The sequence below is a fragment of the Mus musculus genome, chromosome 4, assembly GCF_000001635.26.
Source record: "Mus musculus strain C57BL/6J chromosome 4, GRCm38.p6 C57BL/6J".
Lineage (NCBI taxonomy): Eukaryota > Metazoa > Chordata > Mammalia > Rodentia > Muridae > Mus > Mus musculus.
In genome coordinates, this window is record NC_000070.6 from 52,445,921 (window position 1) to 52,468,984 (window position 23,064).

Sequence of the window (23,064 nt, forward strand, 5' to 3'; positions counted from 1 at the left end):
CTTTAAACTTTGTGAAATGCTTTCTTTTTAGGTGGTTATTGGTGGCAGAAATAAATACTTAATCAATGGAGTGAATGCCAACAACACCAGAGTCCAAGATCTCTTTTGTTCTGTGGGCCTGAATGTTAACAACCCTCACTTTCTCATCATGCAGGTATCTTGTTGGCATCATTTTCTGTCTTTCAGAGTAATTTTGCTACCTATTACCTTTAGTTTATTACATAAGAGAACTGTGGAATTTTTCTTTATATGTGTTTTCTATTTCCATCTTTATTTGCATTTTCTGAATTTTTCCTATTATGTGTTTTGTTTGCAGTTTTTTTTTTTTTATAAGTGAAGCCAATATGTACTAAGTTAGGGGGGAAAAGTCACATGTCAGACTTTTATAGCTGACAAAATCACCTCCATCTCTAGCACCTAAAAAAGTCAGGAAGAAAGATTTTTCATTGCAGTTTCCAAGGTTTCTTGCCCATTGTTGACCAGCACTGCTGCTGTGTGCCTGAGGTGAGGCTGAAACACCACAGTGGAATGACATGGCAGAGTAAAGCTGCCCACTTCTCGGAGTCCAAGAAACAGAGAGAGAGACAGCTGTGCCCTTAAAATCCAGTTCTCCAGTGAGACTGCCACATTCCCTAGTTTCTAGCCTTCTAACGTTCCAGTGATAACTACATCAATGATTAGATTGATTAGATCAGTGTTCTCATGATCGAGTCCTGTTCGTACAGCCTCACCTGGTATGTTTCTTTGAGGATGATGCCTTTAACTCAACCCTGTAGGGAAGTACTTGATCTCAAAACCATTGAATTGTTATCTTATTTTAAATGATCCATTTTAAAGCATTTTATTATTTCAAGGATAAACTGAAAACTGTCCTTCCAAGACTTAAGCAGATGAAAAGTAAAATAATATACTGTTAATAAATAAATAAAACATATTGTTATTTTATTTGGTTTATCTAACCCTTAACAGAATCAAAGCAGGAGTCAAAGCCAGGCTCCTGATGGGATCATGTGTTTGTTCAGTTTATGTTGATATAAGGAAAGGCGCAGACTGGTGACTTTCTAAACAACAGGATTCTTTTGTTTATTTTGTTGGTTTATGGCTATCATTGCAGGACAATGAACAAGACACAGGGTATCAAAGGGGAGAGAATGAGAGATGAAGTATGGCTGAACTCACTTTTTATTATGTGTTTAATCAACAATAAACCACTCTGAATATCATTACTATCTTCACTAAGCAACTGTCACTAAATCCCACCTCTCAACATTGTCCCTTTGGTGATTAAGTCCCTAACATAGGAATTATGAGGGACATATCCAAACTAACTAAAATAAAAATATATTCACTATAGTCTGGTTTCAAAGCTGACAGCTTACTTTCAAGAGACTCTGAATTGTGACTCGTAATCTGAGGCCTGAGTAGATTGCTTTTGGAATGAATGCAATTGATGATTTCCTGCCACTGAGCAAAATACAATTTCACTTCAGACCTGGTGGTTTGCTTTCTGAAGATAGATTTTTCAGGGTTTAGAAATCATCAAGAAATACTTAAAAAGCCCACATGTTTGTTTCAAAATCCCATACTTCTACGTTTTTATTACTGATCCTCTCAGAAATGTCCTGAGTTAAACTTGTGGAATTTGTATCGTTATCTTTCGTAGCATTTAATAATTTAACTTTTGCCACACCAATGAGTAACGGCCACTTACACTTAAACATTGAATGTCCAGCTTAGATGACATTTTCTATAGCTCATTGTAGTTATGCTAAATTTGCTGTTTTCTTTTTAGGGCAGAATTACGAAAGTATTAAATATGAAACCACCAGAGGTAAGAGTACTGAGAACGATTAGAAAAAAGCTTCACGTTTAACACTGTGTCCATTGTTTAAAGATCTTGACTGTATTTTAGCAGCCTAGCTAACTAGTGTTCTATGTTGGGATGAATTACTAAGGAAAAACCATGTATATGAAGTTACTTTCTTTTCTAGAATACATTATATGAAACAAAGAACTTTTAAGTACCTTGAAAATAGTTGATATGATCAAGTGGATTTTTTATTTTTATTCTTGTTATTGAAAAGAGCTAAAGGGATTGATCTTACTACTGTATTTAAATAAGGTCAAGTTTACTTTCACTCAGGTGTACTACATTAGTGAGAAATTGTTAGTTTAAACCTGACTAGCATGTACAAATTATAATGGATTCAGAGGGGAAAAAAAATCCTCTAGAGCAGTGGTTCTCAACCTGTGGGTAGCAACTCCTTTTGGTGGTCGAATGACCCTTCACGGGGGTCACATATCAGGGAACTTGCATATCAGATATTTTTATTACTATTCATAACAATAGCGAAATTATAGTTATGAAAAAGCAATGAAAATAATTTTATGGTTGTGGGTCACCACATATGAGGAACTGTATTAAGAGGTCATAGCATTAGGAAGGTTGAGAAAGACTGTTCTAGAGATTGGGACTGAAGAAGAATAGAAGCTGTTTTAAAAGGTGCTGGCATGCATTTGTATTGCTTTGTTTAGTTATTAGAGACGGTGTAAGATACTGTGTAGAGAAATGGAAGTATAGAGAGAGTTACTTGTCATAACTCTTAATTCATGTGCCACAGTCAATAAGCAAATATGCCATACTTCAGCCTTGGAATAAAATAGTGAAGTCCAGTGTGAAACAGTTATAAGAGCAAACTTAAAAAACAGGAGCTGAGTGGGGCTACTTTCTTTTTTATTTTTTTAATTACCTTTTTTTTAAAAGCTTGTACTTGAAGGAAAATAAGAATTAGCAGCTTCAAGCCAGGCAGTGGTGCGTATGCCTTTAATCCCAGCACTTGGGAGGCAGGCAGATTTCTGAGTTTGAGGGCAGCCTGGTTTACAGAGTGAGTTCCAGGACAGCCAGGGCTATACAGAGAGACCCTGTCTTGAAAAGCCAAAAATAAAATAAAAAAAGAATTAGCAGCTTCAATCTTAGAAATAAAGATTGGTAATGGGGCTGGTGAGATGGCTCAGTGGGTAAGAACACCCGACTGCTCTTCCAAAGGTCCAGAGTTCAAATCCCAGCAACCACATGGTGGCTCACAACCATCCACAACAAGATCCTCTTCTGGAGTGTCTGAAGACAGTGACAGTGTACTTACATATATTAATAAATAAATCTTACAAAAAAAAAAGATTGGTAAATTAATGTAGCAGAAGACTTGATTCAGGAGCAAGAATGAAGCTATAAATATTTCTTTAAAATTAAATGTCATAGTCATATATATTTTAGTCTGATTAACTTTTATAGTATGATATGTTACATAGTAAAGTTCTGTTGAGGTCAATGTATTGTTATAATTAATGTTAAATTTCAGTGAGACATTGCTTTGAATTCTTAATTCTATTGTTATTCCAGATATTATCCATGATTGAAGAAGCTGCTGGAACCAGGATGTATGAGTACAAAAAAATAGCCGCCCAGAAAACTATAGAAAAAAAGGAGGCTAAGCTGAAAGAAATAAAAACGGTAATTCAAAAAACATGAAATAGTTTTGGAGAAGAATCTTGCATTTGGAGTTTTATGTCATATATCGAGAAAATATTTTTCTTCTCAGTTGTTTTCCATGTCTTAAAAAACAGACGCTTAGATGTGTTTTGTGTTGGTACCTGGTTTACTGAAAATATTGGCTTTCTTTTGTATTCTAGATACTGGAAGAAGAGATTACTCCAACGATTCAAAAATTAAAAGAGGTATGTTGTATATCTTTGATATATAGTAGGATTGTTCTCAGAATTGTTAGCAGACCCTGTGTTACACAAGTGCTGATGAAGTGTCACTGACTGGGAATTTTTCTGTGAGATGAAATGCATTCAGATTAGTACTCTAGGCCCGCCTTCTCCTGGCAGTGGATGTGTTTCTTCTGCCCAATCACAATTCTATTAGAGGCTAATCTTGATCATTTTAGAAGTGCTAATGACAGATTGCAATACTTTATTGAAGAGTCGCAAATCCAGGTTTACTGGATAGTTAGTATTGACTAGAACATTTTAAAAGATAGAACTCTTAACATTGGTCCTTGTCAGAGTGAATTCCGATTATAATAGTAGCTATCATAGTAATTACTACAGTTCATGTACAGCATTTTATGGTAGGATTGGGTTTCCTGTATAATATTTGCAACACCAGGCATCTTAAAACTTGGCACTATTGGAATGTTTGTAAAACACATTGTTTTTACCCACTTAAGACTTACTAACTGCTATTTAAAATTTGGTATTCCTTAACTCTTTATAGTGTAGGTAATTTGGAAAGGCTGAAAACTGGCAAATAATAAATTCGAAGTTTAAGCCTGGCCTTCAGATCCTTTTTTGTCCGGGAGAGACAGTGAAGCTACTGCGAAGTTTTCTCTATCTGCAGCTTACAGAGTTTGGTTGCTATGTTGCTTCTGTAGGTCCTTATGTGAGTCAGCTTCACTAATGTGGACACAGGTGGTGGTTGTACTTGGAAGTTCTGCAAGAATCATAGCAACACTATTGCCAAATACGTTTAATAGGGTGTCCTGATGGCTATGTGCACTTTGAAGACTGCTATCACCAGTATATGAACCGTGGAACACATTTCCTCGTTAAATAGACTGATCATATTTTACACACACACACACACACACACACACACACACACACACACACACACACAGCCTTATAGAATTCTATACAGATGATATAATGTTGTCTTAAAAGCCAGAGTTCTGAGATTATAGTTTCTATAAGTTTTAAATAACGACCTTAATGACAAAAAAACCTATCAGATCATATAAAGAGACATTTACCTAAGTTTGCTAGAGTGAGGTTCCTCCCTAAATTTGTTTTAAAGGGATGAATTTGAATCACTCTTTATTGTGACTTTTCTTTCAGGAAAGATCTTCTTACTTGGAGTACCAGAAAGTAATGCGGGAGATAGAGCATCTGAGTCGTTTATACATTGCCTATCAGTTTTTGCGGGCTGAAGACACCAAGGAACGCTCAGCTGGGGAGCTAAAGGAAATGCAGGATAAAATAGTAAATCTTCAAGAAGTACTGTCAGAGAATGAAAAAAAAATAAAGGCTCTCAATTGTGAAATCGAAGAATTGGAGAGAAGAAAAGATAAGGTCAGAACAAACAAATTAGATAAACCTCTGTAAAACTATACCATGACTTTAGGATTCACTGGACAGTGTTTTACACATTGCTTTGTTAAAGAAAAGCAATGATATAGCTTGTAAAAACCACAAAAGAAAACTAACATGATGTGTTGTGATGTGAATTGTGTGTGCTGATTTTAGGAAACTGGAGGCAAACTCAAGTCTCTAGAGGATGCTTGTGCAGAAGCCCAGCGAGTTAATACTAAGTCTCAAAGTGCATTTGACCTCAAGAAGAAAAACCTAGCTAGTGAAGAAACCAAGCGCAAAGAGCTACAAAACAGTATGGCTGAGGTAAGATTTATTGCCAGTAATATTTATTTGTCTATACTGTTCATATTTAATGTCAGCTACGGGGTAAGTTTAGTTGTTTGGGTCAGGAATACAAAATTGGGGAAAAAATAATTTTAAAAAATTCTCTGCCTTTTGGGTCTAGTTGAGAAAATGCTAAAGTAAGTAAGTAAGTAAGATAGTTGTTATACAGTGGTAACTGATGTGGAGGAATAAGTAGTGGGGAAAGGAGATATAAGGAAAGTTGTGCCCAGAGTGTTCTGAGGGCCAAGCAGGATCCTGATTGCACTACAGGAAATACATGAGTGAGTCTCAATGATTTCTTCCTTATTGAGGCGAGGCTCTAACTTCCTAGCACCCACTACTCACACACCCTTTGTAGCTGAGGGTGATTTTGAACTCCTGGTCTTGTGATTATACCTCCCAAATGCTAGGACCACAGGGGTACACTGTCAGGCCTCGTGTATGTGTGCCTTGTCCATGCTAGGCAGAACTCTACCAGCAAAGCTGGGTGTGGTAACCTCCAGCTCCCCTCCGCATCTTGTTTATATGTCTCAAAGGCTCTTCTGTACTCCAGGCAGTTTTGGAATTCCCTGTGTGCTGAGCACTGATGTGATTCTCCTACACCAGCCTCGGGATTACTGGGGTTATGGGTGTGTTACTCATCTGCCCAGTGAGTAAAAAATCACTCTTAAGGTACATCTCCTTGAAAAGGATAGACATAATAGCTGACTGGTAATATAGGAGAATTTTGAGGGGCTTGGTTTTACTTGGTTTTACTAGTCCAAGATAAAGCAGTGTCTATTTTATTAATTATTTAGTATATTTTATTATATACTAAATAATTAATAAAATAGACACTGCTTTTAAAAATCCAGTGGTGATGAATAGAGTAGCTCAGACTCCGAATCCCAGCACTCAGGAGGCTGGGGTACCAGTTTGAGGTCAGCTTTGGTTTCAATGAGACCTGGTCTTTTTAAAAAAAAAAGGTGGGGTAAAGAAACATTCATGATTCAGAAACTGATGGGAGAAGGTGAGTATAAAAGTTGAATAGGCAGCCAGTGCAAGGTAGGTCATTCGTATAACTAGAAGTGTCTAATCTCAAAGGTGTTGTGTGTGATAGAGCACATGAGTGGTTCAAGGATGCTCCCATTGGGTGATTGAAAGTAGACATTGCTTTAAAGTCATGAAAACAAAATATGTTTTTCACAGTGTCCTATCAGATACTGCTGTTATATGTAAAATAATTATAAATAACAAGCAGTGGAAAATTTTTAAATAAAATGCCAAAGCATGTTGAGTATGTTTTAACAGTTGTTTGTGGTGCCCAGCTGTAGAAATGTATTGATTTTATGTTTATCTTTTAAATCGGGTTTATTAAGCTTTAAAGTTGTGGTTCTCTGCCTTGGTTTTGACTTATTTCCCCCTTATTTTTACAAAGGTACTTTAGCTTCAACACAAGGTTATAAGACTGTTCCATTTCTCTCTCTCTCTTTTTTTTCTTTGTTTCCTTTTCTGTATCCTTTATTTTTGATTTGTAAATGTTTATATGCCCCAGGCTAGTGTATAGACATCTCCATCTTCTATTTACACTTGTTTCTTAGGGAGAACTCTCTTACTGCTGTATCTCTACATAGTCAGTTTCATGTGTTCAAATCAAGCTGGGCTTAAGTTTTTCCATGAACTCTGTGTAACAGTTTGACTATGTACTGGTTGTCTGGTTAGCAACTCATTTGAAAAGAAGTCTGGTAAGACAGACAGAAAATATGCATACACAAGATATTTTGTGACACGTGCTCAAGGTTATTAGTTAGAGAAGGTCAGCAACAGTCTAGAATTTGTGATCTGGTTTTCTCAGGCTGAAAACAATTTACCCAGAGGAGTTCAGACTCATCTGCATCACAACTGTAGTCAAGGGACCTCAGAAAGCTGCCTGCCCTGAATTTTAAATCCCAGGGTTATTTGAGCATCAGTTGCTGAGGAGGACTGGAATGCCAATCTCTTCATCTCTCAGGGATGTTGCACTACCAACAAATTTTACAGCCATTCGCTGGCACCATACCAGAAAAATTTGAAATTTGAAATTTGTTAGTCCAGGGCCAGTTGGAAAGTTGTTTTATGTTCTCTTGTGGCCCAGAAAAATCCCCTCAGCAAAGCTAGCACATTTTCTTTGCCTAAGGCTAGCCCCAAGGCTAGAGGAGGAGATTCGTCTTCCAATAGATTGTTACTGTGCACCAGATACACACTGCAGCATTGCTGAGCCTCAGCCAGAACACATGTAACTAGGCTCAGGAGAACAACTGCCGCTGCCAGATGATAGGATGATCATATCTGCCTAGAGCACTCACTTGGCCCAAATCCTGGTGGTCCAAGTTCTGTTTCAAAAGAATGAAAAAGCAAGTTGGAGGGCTGGCTTCAGACCTTCCTTTGCTTATGTTTCAACAAAGGTGTTGCCAGTTGTTAATGTAAAAACCAAAGCTCTCATCTTTGTGTGATGTATTTGAGATGGTGATGGCGAGACAGAGTTTTACTCTTCAGCCTGGCTGTCCTCAAACTCATACCAGAATGGCCTTGAACTCTGTCTATCTCTACCTCCCAAATTCTGGGATTATACAGGTGTCTGCCATCACACCTAGTTACATCTCTCATCTTAAGGAAATAAGATAATTCATTCTGATAGTAATTTGAGTGACCACGACCTGGGAACACAGATTTAGGTTACTCCAAATTCCATGTTCCTACGTGGAAACAATTTTACAGAACAAAAAGGTCATGAATGAGGACAAGTTTAAAATACATTGGTGAGTACAGCAGAGAGGCAGGTACAGTGAGATGGGGGAGCTGTTCTACTTGCCTGAGATGCTATCTGAAGACATTTTTAAATCTTGGATTGGCAGAAGCTAATGTTATGCTAAGTTAATAGCTTCTAAGAGGTTTTAAATTATTGTCACTCAGTGTTAGTTCAGATACAGAATGGGCCAAGGCATGGCTGTTCCAGAGGGCTAAAACTAGTCCAAGATAAAGCAGTTAGTCTCCAAACCTACAAAACTCCAATCTCCATAGTATTAAAACTTCACTTGGTCTATAGGACTCTGCAGAAACTAGATCTTTCAGGATTTAGTTTTCACAGCCAGCTGCAGCTTCTTTTCAGGAATTTTAATTCACACAATCACTTTGGTTAATAGGAAGTTTACAGCAACTCTGTTTGATGTGTTACATAGTTTTTGAGGAAACTAAAGGGCTGCCAAGGCCCATCACAATGGTTAAAAATTCAGTATTATATCACATCATTCTTTCAAGAACACTGACTCTGTTGTATGATAACAGACATAAACAGTGATTTCACCTATGGATAGGTTTCTAGTGTGCTTAGTTAGCATAGAGCTGCAGGCTCCTGACCTAGTGGTATGTAGAATTCTTAGGGGTTAGACCCTGAGGTACCCCTGGCATAACTAGTGTACAAGATTCCATCATCTGCCAGCTCTCAGGACATGACATTTTGGCCATCCCAAAGTTTGCACAGGTCCTAGTCAGAATGCAGTGTAGGTTGAAGACACTTCTATTTCCATTACATGTCATACTCACAATGTATTAAAAGCAGTGCATATAATTGCCCAACCTTGTTCAATGCTTCTAAGGCCCTATTCAAAACTGGCATCTTAACTGAGAGGATCAAAAGGGTCATGGGTTTCATAAATTGGTTCCACCAATGCAAACACTTTTATTTAGACTGACTCTCTAGGATACTTCTGGACATCTTGTTCAAATGGTGCTGGCAGTCAGCCTTTTCTGTTAGTGTAGTCCCCATTCCCTAAAGGCCTTTCTAATAAGAGGGCTTGTGCTCACATACCGTAACAGTGGTTAGTAACCATGTAGCTAAGAATGACCTTGGACTTGCTGAGATTATAGGTGTGTTTCACCACTCCTGGTTTATGTGGTCGTGGAGATCAATCAGTGTATCAGGTTTTCAGTTAATACAGTTAGTCTGTGTGATCATGATTTTGTTGAATAACCTATTGGGCCATGGGACATATATGTGACATGAAGTAAGTCTGTCCTACTGCTGTAGATGAATTCTTACCTGTGAGGTAGCATATCTGCCTAGACAGAAATGGTGTTCTGTTCCATAGCAGCCAAAATGACAATGTAAATAATAGGTTCTGCAGTGGAACAAAGGCCACTGATACCCAAATGTCCCAAAGGGTCCCGCTCAGAACAGAAGCACTAGATCACTGCAGTTATTCTACAATCTGATGTCATCATCTTAATTTTCTCCCTAAGAAAGCCCTGAAAAGTGAATTCATTTCTATTTGCCCCGTGTTTTGACAGGAGTAATAATGTCCGTGTCTAGTGCCTTAGTCTCTTTTTCTATTGCTCTTCATGGAATATCTTGAAAGCAACCTGAAGGAGAAAGTTATCAAAGGAAAGTTAGAGCAGCAAGAGGTTGAATTGGCTACTCACATTGCACTCAGCCATGAAGCAAATAGTGATGAATGCTTGTGCTCACCTCACTTTCTGGTTCAGAGGGTAGCCCAGGGAATGGTACCACCCTCGGTGGGTGGGCATTCCCACCTCAGTAACCTAGTCAAGATCCTCTCACACTGGGACAGATGGCCGTAGACTGTCTTCCAGGTGACTAATTCTCATCAGGCTGATAATGAGATGAAAACTCAAGCAGCCGGTTGGGTCTCTAATATCCCTTTATCATACCGATTCCTTAACTGGGTTGCATAAATCTTCTTAGCCTTTCCTATCTTTCTTCTAGATTGTCTGGTCACAGTACAGTCCTGTACTGTGTATTACTTCCCTCCCAGATGGCTCAGGGCCTGACAACCTACATGTTTCTCCCAAATCTGACCTTAGGCTGCACTCCTATGTGTATACCCCCAAGCCCCTGTCACTAACATCTGCAGAGTGTGACCATGGTCCAGTGTACTGTCTTTCTCCCTACATTGTCAGGCCATGTATCTCTGTCCATAAATTGAGACATTGTTTATCAGGGGCTAAGGCCACTTTGCCTTTTTCAGGAAACCAAACTGGATCCCTAGTTTTGTAAAGCATTCTCATTCACTGCACTGGTCACCAGACTGGCTGTATCAATATCACTGAGCAAGTTAGGGGAATCAGATCTCTATCTTACATATAGGTGGTAATTATGTAGAAGCCTGGGTTATATCGTGGGCTGTTTCCACATGAGCCTGGAAAGTTGTCATGGGTTGATGGAGTCTGTCCATTTGACCTGCAGCTGAGGGATACCAGGAAACATCCTGATCTGGGATCACTGGAATGAATGGGATGTACCTATTGTGATGTGAAAGGCTGTGTTAAAGCCTCGCAGGATATCATATTGCTAGGGGGAAAGGGAATCAGAACACAGGCTTAGGGAGTTTTATTGCCAGCACATTCTGCAGTTACTTTTAAGAACTGCATCAAAACAGGGGCAATGAACGAGGTCAGTCAAAGCCGTCTAAGGATTTGTCCTTTAGTTGTATTTTTATTTTCCAGCTACTTAATAATTTTTACCTGAGGGGCTAACAAAGTATGTAAACTTACCACATCCACTATGGAAGTCATAAATTTTTCCCACCAATGCTGAATTTTCCACAAGAGTTAATGTAGGCCAGAAAGCCTAGAGTTGCTTGTGAGCCACATCCATCTCTGCAAGCTCATGTGAGCGCGTTCCTCCCGTTAGGGCCGTGCAACACTGACTTTGTAGTTGCCCGGCTTCTACTCTAGCCACTCACAAGTAGTGAGAATTCAGTGTTTAAAGTTAGGATGATTAAATTACTTCTTTTACTATGCCCCCTCAAAATTATGAAATTTAATAACAAAGTCAGTTGAAAATTGTTTTCTTAAATACCTTTTCACTTTGACATTCTTCTGAAAGGATTCTAAAGCATTAGCAGCAAAGGAAAAAGAAGTTAAGAAGATAACAGATGGACTGCATGGCCTTCAAGAAGCAAGCAATAAAGATGCTGAAGCTTTGGCTGCTGCACAGCAGCACTTCAATGCTGTTTCTGCTGGCTTGTCCAGTAACGAAGATGGAGCAGAAGCAACTCTGGCTGGGCAGATGATAGCCTGTAAAAACGATATCAGCAAAGCTCAGACTGAGGCCAAGCAGGTAAGTGCAGATGCTAAGCATGGTGTGGTAGCTGCTGCTGTATGCAAACCTCTGATCTCTACTATTAGCTCTTTGTCCTATATTGGTAATGTTGATTGTCAAGAGCTGTGATGTAATAGGTCCTTGCTCAGCCTAGAGCAGTGCTTAGGACTACACGTGTATATATGCTTTTTATGCTGTGAAATATGTACTTGGAAACACTTATTGTTTATTAATTAATCCTAATCACTTAAAAATGTATTTTCAACTTCATTCAGAATTGACAGGCATAAAGTTTTTAAGAAATCAGTACTGTAAAAGTTTTAAATTGTTGTTTTTAATCAACTTACTTTGAAGGATTTGGGAAAAACTAATTATTCACCATTGAGTTATAGGGCAGGGATACCCTGAGGATAAATGTATGGCTTTAAGAAGCAGTATTCACTTATTCATAAGGGTAAAATTGTCACCTTTGGACATCAGATTTGTGGCATTGAATTTCTGTCAGTTTAGCTTTCCTTTTCTGTATTGTCTTGTTTTCTCATCACTCAATGAAACTTCTTTGCTGTGGAGAGACGGGATTCACAAAGGCAGGCAAATAAAGTTAAAAAAGGCATGAGATGAAAAGGAAGAGAATAAAAATAGTGAAATACCACAGTCTGGTATATGGTTAACTAGCTACGGAAGTAATTCTTTCAGAAAATTTCTCAACTTCATTAATATGTCATACTGTATGCTAAAGGCTAACTATGTTAATACAGAATAAAGTATTAATTCATTTATATTAATATTTTTAAAAACAAAAATGCAGATAAATGAATACTTTTTTAATATCAATTTAGGATACTATGCAATTACATTTTCAATTTCAGTGTCTTAATTAAATCAGTTTGAATCGCGGTTTACTTAATACCACTATTGTTACAACCATCCATCACAGGCTCAGATGAAGCTGAAACATGCCCAACAAGAACTAAAGAGTAAGCAAGCAGAGGTTAAGAAGATGGACAGTGGCTACAAGAAGGATCAAGACGCTTTTGAAGCTGTGAAAAAAGCTAAAGAAAAACTTGAAACTGAAATGAAGAAGCTAAATTACGAAGGTTTGTCTTAAATGTCCTTAGGGTCAAATCTTTAGTAGGAGGTTTGTATGCATAGAAACAAAAAAGGAAATGAATAAGCATTATTTTATCTATTCATTAGAGAAGTATTATTCATAAATGCAATCATAAAATTATCTAAAATAATCCTGTAAAATTTTGATAATATTTAATCACTTGAATGCTTAAAATTGACATTTGTCTATTTTCATTCAGTAGGCCTTAATTCTTATGTTGTTTCTTGGATTGAAAGTTATATGATTTTGATGTTGGAAACATGCCCATTTGATGCTTGATAGGAATTTTAGGGTAAACAACCTTTTATTTAATACTAGCTAGAAGTTTACATTTTGCTGCTTGGAGTATTTTATAGAAGTGGAGGCTCTACTCTCCTTAAGTGGTAATGTTTTTCAGACCTGGTTTCAAGCTACTTATGATTTACTCCACAGAAAACAAAGAGGAAAAGCTTTTGGAAAAGCACAGGCAGCTGTCCCGTGACATCAACAACCTAAAAGGAAAACATGAAGCTCTCTTGGCCAAGTTTCCCAATCTTCAATTTGCATACAAGTAAGAGATTTAAACCTTACGTGTTAAAACAGTAAGAGCCATTGTACATTTTTATGTGAGCTGAAAGGCAATCTGAAAATTTTTCACAAAGATTTTTAAGTTGCGTTTTTTTTTTTTAAAGATTAATTGATTAATTGAATTATGGGAAATGGAGGGTTTTTGTGAAAATAACAGATACTAGTATCACTAATTTTAAATCAAATGGGATGATTTAGTCTCAGTTCAAAGTTATTCTGCCATTACTCTTGCATCTTCCGATTTGTTTTACTACATGGAATTCTTTGTGTGTGTGTGTGTGTGTGTGGTTTTTTTGAGACAGGGTTTCTCTGTGTCGCCCTGGCTGTCCTGGAACTCACTCTGTAGATCAGGCTGGCCTCGAACTCAGAAATCCGCCTGCCTCTGCCTCTTGAGTGCTGGGATTAAAGGCGTGCGCCACCACGCCCGGCACTACATGGGATTCTTAAGGCATTCATTTTTCATCTGCTTTCAGTGTCGCTATTGAACATTGAATCCTGAGTATCAGGCATGTGAGGGGCGTACCCTGCTACTGAGCTACTGCTACTGCTTTGTTAGGGCAGACATAACCAAACTTATGTGTTAGAGAGATTAGAACACCAAAGTTGTTTCCATTAAATGGAAAATTTTCAGAAAGAGACTGGAGAGATGGATCAGTGGTTAAGAGCACACATTGCTTGCTCTTTCAGAGGACCCAAGTTCAGTTTTTATCACCCACATCAGGTGGCTTACCTTTAAGTTCAACTCTTGGGGATCCAGCACCCTCTTGTGGCCTCCTCAAGAACTGCACTCATGTGCATTTACCGCCACACAGGGACACCTCACCTGCATGCACATAATTAAAGGTAAACAATAAGTCTGTGTTAATTTATTGAAATATTTTAATTGCAATTCAGAAAATAGCTGGCATTTTCTAACTATTATAATTCATTTGTTTGGAGCTCTTAACTAGGGTAGTATACTATTCATCTAACATTAATGTTTGGTAACCTCTCTAATTTTAGGGACCCAGAGAAGAACTGGAATCGAAATTCTGTGAAAGGACTTGTAGCTTCTCTGATAAATGTGAAAGATAATTCTACAGCCACAGCTCTGGAAGTGGTGGCTGGGGAACGACTCTACAATGTTGTAGTAGACACAGAGGTAAATGGATGTTAATTAAAGAAAATTTAAAATTAATATTCTGCCTAAAAAATCATATAATGGTAGAAAAATTCTGTGCTTTTGTAGTCCTCTGAGCCACTTAAGCTTTTTAGTTAATTTTTTGACAGATTTAATTTTCATTTATTTTTCTGTTCTGCTGTCAAATTTATATTTATTTAAATTTGTAAACTAATCTCACAATTTTTTTATTACAGTAACATTGGATTTATTTACATTTCTTCAGATTTCACTGTTCTTGTTCATGTAAATTAACCTCATCACAAACATTTTGTGATGTATCTTTTAGTTTTCTGTGTGTTCTTCGCATGTACACACACCATGCAGAAAGCAGAAGAAGGCATCCTACGTATACATGGTCTTTCCAGATACAGCTCCCTTTTCTGATTGCAGCCTTGCGCCCCTTACCTCCTTCTCTGCACTTTCTCCCTCCTCACAAACCTCACCTTCTAGTCTCTACATCAGCTTCTCCTGTTAAGATTCTGTGTGTAAATGGCATTGTGCAATGTTTTTTCTGACTTACATCACTTAGCAAATACCTTCCAAGTTCATTTATATGCCCACAAAAACATCCTCAGTAAGGCTGAGCTATAATCTAGTTTGTATATTTTTAGAATCTACAGTGAGAGACACACACCACAGATATATTTGGTGATCCCTAAACTTGTATGCGTTCTAGTTTAATGTTTTTAATCACCATTAGTGTTTTTTCTTACAATTTCATATTTGTTTTAGGTAACTGCTAAGAAGCTACTAGAAAAGGGGGAGTTGAAGCGTCGATACACAATAATTCCTCTCAATAAGATTTCAGCCAGATGTATTGCTCCTGAAACTCTGAGGGTCGCTCAGAATCTTGTAAGTCTTATTTTGTCTTAATTACACATTTATCTCTGTCTTTTAGCTTTAGCAAATAGTAATTTTAAGGGATATACTCATAGAATTTTGGACAACCGAAACATGGCCCCTGTTGTGGTGTATCTGCTAGTAAGAAAGTAGATGTGTACAAGGAAATACATTTTTATTTTTCCATACATTCTTATAATTTTTAAAAGATTTGCTTTTATTCTTATTACTTTTATTTAAGGTTGTGTATGAACATATGCGGTATGCGCATGTCCCTGGCTGCCCTGGAGCTGGGGTCACAAGCTGCCTGACGGGAGAACAGCTGCTGTTCTCAACAAGCTTCTCTCCAGCCCCCAGCGTGGGCGTTCAATGCTGATTCAGAACATGAAGCTGGGCTGGAGAGATAGATGGCTCAGCAGTTAAGACAGCTGGCTGTTTTTCCAAAGGATCCAACTTCCATTCCCAGTACCCACATGGCAGCTCACAACTGTCTGTAACTCTAACTTCAGGGGGTTTAACACCCTCATACAGTCATACATGCAGGAAAACACCAATTTACATAAAATCATTTTTAAAAAGAAGCCGTGTTTTCAATAAAATGATCTTGTTATTGAGCAGCTTTGTAAGGGTTTTGAGTTCAAAAGTTAGGTGAAACCCAGAAATAGCATTTGTAGTTGAGACACTAAGCAGGTACCCAGTGTCTTCAGTATCATTGAGAAAATTTCAGTCAAAATAATTTCAAAATGCCCTTGGAGTTAAAAGTGGCTTCTGTTTGTTTGTTTGTTTTAGTTTGTGTCAGGAATGTTCACAAACTTAGTTTGCCTGTGATTTAAGCCCTGGTTTAGTGAGTTGGAATCTCAAACACCAGCAAGAACATTTTCTCCTAGAGTCTATAGCCAGATCTGTTAATGCTGTGTCTGCTGGCTCAGAAGGTCTGAGCATGGTGCTGCCTTTGTTGTTTTGCTGCTGTCAGAACATGGAAAGTTGGCCATTGTGAGTAAAGTTCACAAAGATGCTGTGACTGCAGTGGAAGACTAGGGCTTTGCCTGTCCGTTTTATCCTTTCAGCTAGTCATCGAGCTTATTTCTGGTTTTTAAAGTAGCTGCTGTAGTTCATTTGAATAAAAAAAACATTCACTGAAACATACTATTAATAATTGAAACCAAAATTCTGTAACTATGCTGATATAAAGACTACTGCACTTTATAGTTGTATTTATATAGCCGATTTAGATGTGCGAACTTGGTATCGGCTTCTTGAAAGAAACTTACAGTGCATAGTAGTTTGTGCTTTTTAGTCCCTGCCCCAGCCCCCGCCCCCGCCCCCCTCAACCACTGCCATTATAAGGTTTTTCTACATAGCCTTGGCTGTCTGGGTCTCATTCTGTGGACCAGAATAGTCTTGAACTCAAACCTGCCTTTGCCTTCCAAGTGCTGGAATTAAAGGGGTGACCTACCACCACCCTAGTGCTTAGTATTTAAACTATTTTAGTTGGTAATAGGTCTTTCAGTGTTAAAACTATATTTTAAAGTAAAAAAATTATTACTAGGTATATATATAATTTAAATATATTGTTGCAGTTCTTACTAGTTTATATTTCAAAGAAAGTAGTGTGTCCTGTGATAGATCTTTTTTTTCCCTGTAGGTTGGTCCTGACAATGTTCATGTAGCTCTTTCCTTGGTTGACTATAAACCAGAACTTCAGAAAGGAATGGAATTTGTCTTTGGAACAACATTTGTTTGTAACAATATGGATAATGCCAAAAAAGTGGCCTTTGATAAAAGGATAATGACCAGAACTGTAACCCTTGGGGGTGATGTATTTGATCCTCATGGAACATTGAGTGGAGGTATGTTGTGTATCTACCTGTGTTAATAATTCTCTGATAAGTTGTTTATGCCTCTGAGTCAGTTTCTCTCTCTATTTCCCAGTTGCTTTTTAAAGTACAGAAGAGTGTCAAAGCGCTCAAGTGGCTTATGATTCACTATCATGGATCAACTCAGTAACTCATTCCTCTAAAGTGTATTCCTGTTTGTTCTTAGGCTAGTCCAGTCACTGGGGTAGTGTCTTAGTTAGGGTTTTACTCCTGTGAACAGACACCATGACCAAGGCAACTTTTTTTTTTTATTGTGTGGTTTCATTGCTCCCATTTTAACGTTAAAATACTGTATTTACTTTTTTAAAATTTAAGGCATTTTTTATAAGATATTTTCTTCATTTACATTTCAAATGCTATCCCCAAAGCCCCCTATACCTTCCCCCTTCCTGCTTCCCAACCCACCCACTCCTGCTTCCTGGCCCTGGCATTCCCCTGTACTGGGGCATATGTACTTGGTATCTTTGCAATACCAAGGGCCTCTCTTCTCATTGATGGCCGACTAGGTCATCCTCTGCTACATATGCAGCTAGAGACACAGCTGGGGGTGGTGGTAGTACTGTTTAGTTCACATTGTTCCTCCTATCTGGTTACAGACCCCTTTAGCTCCTTGGGTACTTTCTCTAGCTCCTTCATTGGGGACCCTGTGTTCCATCCAATAGATGACTGTGAGCATCCACTTCTGTATTTGCCAGGCATTGGCATAGCCTCACAAGAGAGAGCTATGTCAGAGTCCTGTCAGCAAAATCTTTCTGGCATATACAATAGTGTCTGGGTTTAGTGGTTGTATATGGGATGGATCCCCAGATGGGGCAGTCTCTGGATGGTCTTTCCTTCTGTCTTAGCTCCGAATTTTGTCTCTATAACTCCTTCCATGGGTATTTTGTTCCCCATTCTAAGAAGGAGCAAAGTATCCACACTTTGGTCTTCCTTCTTCTTGAGTTTCATGTGTTTTGCAAATTGTATCCAAGGCAACTCTTAAAAGGACAACATTTAATTGGGGCTGGCTTATAGGTTCAGAGGTTCAGTCCATTATCAAGACAAGAAGGTGGCAGCATCCAGACAGACAAGGTGCAGGAGGAGCTGAGAGTTTTATATCTACTTCTGACAGCTGCTAGGAGAATACTGGCTTCCTGGCAGCTAGGACTAGGGTCTTCCCTACTCTAACACGGTTACACTCACTCCAACAAGGCCTTAGCTCCTAATAGTGCTACTTCCTAGGCCAAACAAATCATCACGGATAGTGATGAGAATATGGGCTTCCTTAGGCATACTTTCTGCTCAGTTGCAGTTACAAAGGTTTTTTTACTTTGTAAATTCTTAGTCTAACTACACATTTTCTCAAGAAATTGAATAACTCACTTTGCAGTGTGCTGTTTACCCATGTTGAATCTTAAAGTGGTGCTTTAATGAATTGAAAACAATGATTATCCTGCAATACTCTGACCTAATAATATAATAACATTGAATAATAGTATTCTGTACCAGAAAATATTGAAGATTGTTGTCTCGAGTATAGTATCTATTTTTTTCTTTGCACTAGCTGCTTTTCAGGGTCCTAAAACAAATAGTGAACTGGTAATTGGATAACACATGTATAGTGAATTTCATAAAGCCCCATTCTATGAGCCTTATGAATACATAAATATGAGGTTATATGTTATGAATTTATGAATATATAAATAATCCTTATAACAACTTTAAGATAGGAATATAATATCAGAATATCTCTGATATGCGGTTGTAGAAATTAAAAATCACTAGTTAAGTAACTTAGTAATTTGTACAAGTTTAGAGTTGGAATCCTAGCAGCTTGTGTTCTTAACCTAATTTAATATCTTTTAAAATGTTCATTTGTAAGACTTGCTGTTATTTATGTATATGATGATATGTGTGTGGTTGCCCTGAGAAGCCAGAATCTGGCATCGTATCTCCTGGAACATTTAGTTAGTTGTGAGCACCCCAACTTGGGTGCTAAGAACTAAACTCTGGTCCTATAGATGAGCAGGAAACACTCTTCAACCACTGAGCCATTTCTTAGGCCCAAGACTTGGTGTCTTTGTAGGCCAGTTGTAATAATTAAGTAATCAAGTATCATACTTCTAAAACATTATCAAATGAGTACTGTCTGCTTGGAAGATAATAATGTAAAGCAGAAGAAATTCTTGAGAGCTTATTGTTTTAGATGTGTTTGGAGTTTCTGTTTAAGTAGTGCCATAGATATGATACTGTATTTTATTAGCTCTAATGGCATCATTAGCGTTAGCATCCTTCCATTCAACCTACAGAGCTTCCTTGTTGGCATAGTATTTCAAGCTGTCACTGCTAGCTGAGTGTCTTTGCTTGTACAATATGTGAAGGCAGTTTATTCTGATGGTTTTACTGCACCTTGAGAGCCTAGGCCAAGTTATGAGGTGTAACATAATGGCTCTGCTAGCTTGAGCTAGTTGATTTCACTTATATTACGTTTACTACAGGTCATTTGGCTCTGCTCCCTGTTCTACTGTAACTCATTCTGAAGAATTCCTCTTTTCAGCATGTTTTCCTTAGAGCAAATGGTAAACTGTATACTAATGTTCAAGGGTTCGGTTTCTTTCATTGGACAGAATAAACCATATGGCCAAGTTCAATGTCTGGAGTGAAAACTTAGCAAGATAGGTCCAGTCGATAGAGCAGTGGTTATTTTGAATCAATAAACTACCACATCTACCAAGAATTGTTTTTTAGCAGCTATGTATTTATTAAGGCTTGGATATTGGAATAGATTCCTTATTGTTATAAGTTCACTGTAGGAATTGCTGTTTCATCATTTTTAGTATAATTCTTTGAGGAAAAAAATATTTAATAAGCATGTGGTAACTTTGTATCCAAAGCCTCTGTTAATTTGCTTCAATCCAGGTGCTAGGTCCCAGGCAGCTTCGATTTTAACCAAGTTTCAAGAAGTCAAAGATGTTCAAGATGAGCTGAGGACCAAGGAGAATGAACTGCGCGCTCTAGAAGAGGAGTTAGCAGGTCTTAAAAATGTTGCTGAAAAGTAAGAGTCTGTGTTGCATTAAGCTATGCATGTTCTACATGATAGAAAATTACTGGGAATTGACTCTCTGATTTTACTTTTAAGTTAATAATAAATTGAGTCTAATTTTTTACCCACTTTTCTTTTTTCCCTGATTTAAAAGAAGTTACCAGGGTCTAATTAAGTAAATACAAAAGAAATCCTCTTCTTGAAAAAATATGTGGTATTGGTGACCAGCTGGGTTAGGTGGGGCATGCTTTGATATTCCGGCATGCTCCAGAGGACACGTGAGATCTTAGAATTTACTCAGTGTGGTGTAGCCTTCAATAGTTGTCAGCCCTAAAATCTGGGAGGATGACCAGGAAAACCCTTGCCAAACACAAATACTGAGCAAACACCGTACTGTGCCTTAGAGTCAGCCAGGAGTCAGTGCTTGCCATAACGCTTCTGCACCAAGTATTGCAAAGTTACAAACATTGCTTGAAATATAATTGTAATTTTTCCAGTCCCTCTGAAGATGGTAAACAAAGACTTGTAAAAAAACACTTTGTTTAGAATTTACAATACTGAATAAATGTAAAATAAATCTAAAAGATAAAATGATTTGTGTAAGTCAATAACATTCAATTCCTGAAGTTTAAAATTGCACTAAGATGTGAGGTCTGCTGTATGTATGGAAGAGATGTTCATATTCTGTTAGAGTAGCCATGCCAGTATGAAGTTGTGTGAAAACACCCATTTCCCCCGCATCTTTATTTATCTTAATCAGTTGTACAGCAGATTCATCAGAGTTTCTCCATCCTGTGGCAGCTTTATCAAGGTGCTGGCGAGTTTGTAATGCTCTGGGCTTTGCATCTTTTATTTGTTTTAGATGCAGGAGGTTAATTATTCTTCAGATTTGCTTATTGACTAGTTACAGCACTGAGGTAAAAGAAACTGATTTTGAAAATTTAAAAATTTAAGGATCAGCAAAAGCCCTTCTTATATATTGTATCAGGACTTTGATATAATTTTCTTTAAACTTTCTGTGTTTTACAAATATTTAATGACTTGGAAAAGAAAGTGCTGTTTTATTTACTGTCAAACAGTTTCAAGTAAGAACACTCAAGATAGTGTTTAGATTTGGGCCAATCTTTTCTCTTCAGAGCTTATGAATTTCTAGTGTTGTGAATTTATATGAACTTGAAATTTCACTGCAACTGAGTTAGCTAAATACTTTGCAAGGAGATGAGGAGCCAGAACATGAGAAGTATACCATTGCTAAAGCTTATTACAGCTGCTTAAGGTGAATCCCATGACTTCCTACACTATAAGAAGTGAAACATTACTGTTACTGACATTTTAAAATAGGAATTAATAAATATGTAGCCAGATTTAGACAATTTTTATATATTGTTTATGTATTTTAATGTATTGTTTATATATTATGAATTGGTATTAACGTTATTTTTCTAGTAATTAGTGGTTGTATAGATATAGGTATATTATTGCATTTACATAAACTTAATTTATTCAAAGATCACTTCTAGTATTTTGTAAAATTAAGGCTTGTTTGAAAATAGTTGTTTGGTGTCCTGACCATTTACAGTTTACCTGAAGTGATAGCTTTCCATGGTAACCATTGTCATCGCATTCTGTTTGTGTTATGTGAGGTCATTTTATTTGTATTGCTTTAGGTAAGAGCTTCATGTTTGAATGCATGTCGCAGACACTGAGGATACTTATAAACTTGTTTTTTCAAGGTATCGCCAACTGAAACAGCAGTGGGAGATGAAGACAGAGGAGGGAGACTTATTGCAAACTAAACTTCAGCAAAGCTCTTATCATAAGCAACAAGAAGAATTAGATGCCCTTAAAAAAACCATTGGTAAGATGAAACCAACCCACTGTGCCTAATCTCTTTGTGCTGCTCTCATTTGTTTTAAACTCAGAAGATTTGATGCTCAGAGCACACATGGGTGTTTTTCTGTGGAATAAACTCAAGCGTGGGACTTTTGGGTCTTTAGGTTTTGATCATCCTCATTTTTATTATGCATAGCTATTTTTTTGTTTTGTTTTGTTTTTTTGTTTTTCGAGACAGGGTTTCTCTGTATAGCCCTGACTGTCCTAGAACTCATTCTGTAGACCAGGCTGGCCTTGAACTCAGAAATCCGCCTGCCTCTGCCTCCTGAGTGCTGGGATTAAAGGTGTGTGCCACCACGCCCAGCCATATCACTAAATTTTTTTTAAACTAATATTCACTAACATCATGGGAAAGCTCTCATTCCATGAAATCTTTGTCTAGACATTTTAGGATTCTCTAATCTTACAGTTGTGAGCAGATAGCATGAATATATAAGCTAGTATTTAATTTGCAATTTGTTCATTATTAACATTTGGGATACTTTTTGTATGTACTTTATCAGATCTTTGGGTTTCTATTTTGTAAGCTTCCTATTTGCCCATTTTTCCTGTAGATGATTTATTTTCTCCCATTGTTTACATACAAAATGTTCAATATAATGCATTTTGTAGCTACTTTTGTGTTGCTGCTTTATTTGGCAACATGAACCTGGAGAGTGGATCCGAACATTGAGATGAACTAAATCTCATGCAATAACCAACTTTATTCAGAGCATCAGACAATTTATGCTCTGAGGGTATTATTGAAGGCTAAGCTAAGTCAAATGAACAACAGTCACTTGAGTTTGGCTGTATAAATAGTTAGAAGGGCAAGGACACATTAGTTCAAGCTGTATACTATCAGAAGAACAATTCTTACTTGGAAACATCATTCTGAGTAATAATGATAGGATGATGGGTAATCTGAAGGAAACTCCATTCCTGTTGCTACACCTAGAAGGGTCATGAAAGCACATTCCAATAACAACCAATGTCGCGGAGAAACAGGGATCACAAGACTCTTGTCTTGTTTACTTGGAGGTTTCTCACACGGTC

The 23,064-nt window shown here is 37.5% G+C and overlaps 1 protein-coding gene across 2 annotated transcripts in view; it reads left to right on the forward strand.

Annotated features, from left to right (window-relative positions):
• Smc2 (structural maintenance of chromosomes 2) overlaps nt 1–23,064 on the forward strand; it is a 49,145-nt gene that overhangs the window by 6,700 nt on the left and 19,381 nt on the right. For both annotated transcript variants that reach the window (NM_001301412.1, NM_008017.4), the window contains exons 4-17: nt 32–154; nt 1,793–1,831; nt 3,401–3,511; nt 3,691–3,735; nt 4,900–5,133; nt 5,308–5,457; nt 11,342–11,575; nt 12,495–12,654; nt 13,101–13,218; nt 14,238–14,376; nt 15,130–15,249; nt 16,883–17,087; nt 20,013–20,148; nt 21,870–21,994. In NM_001301412.1, coding sequence (NP_001288341.1) covers nt 32–154; nt 1,793–1,831; nt 3,401–3,511; nt 3,691–3,735; nt 4,900–5,133; nt 5,308–5,457; nt 11,342–11,575; nt 12,495–12,654; nt 13,101–13,218; nt 14,238–14,376; nt 15,130–15,249; nt 16,883–17,087; nt 20,013–20,148; nt 21,870–21,994 — 1,939 coding nt within the window. The remainder of the gene's footprint in view (nt 1–31; nt 155–1,792; nt 1,832–3,400; nt 3,512–3,690; nt 3,736–4,899; nt 5,134–5,307; nt 5,458–11,341; nt 11,576–12,494; nt 12,655–13,100; nt 13,219–14,237; nt 14,377–15,129; nt 15,250–16,882; nt 17,088–20,012; nt 20,149–21,869; nt 21,995–23,064) is intronic.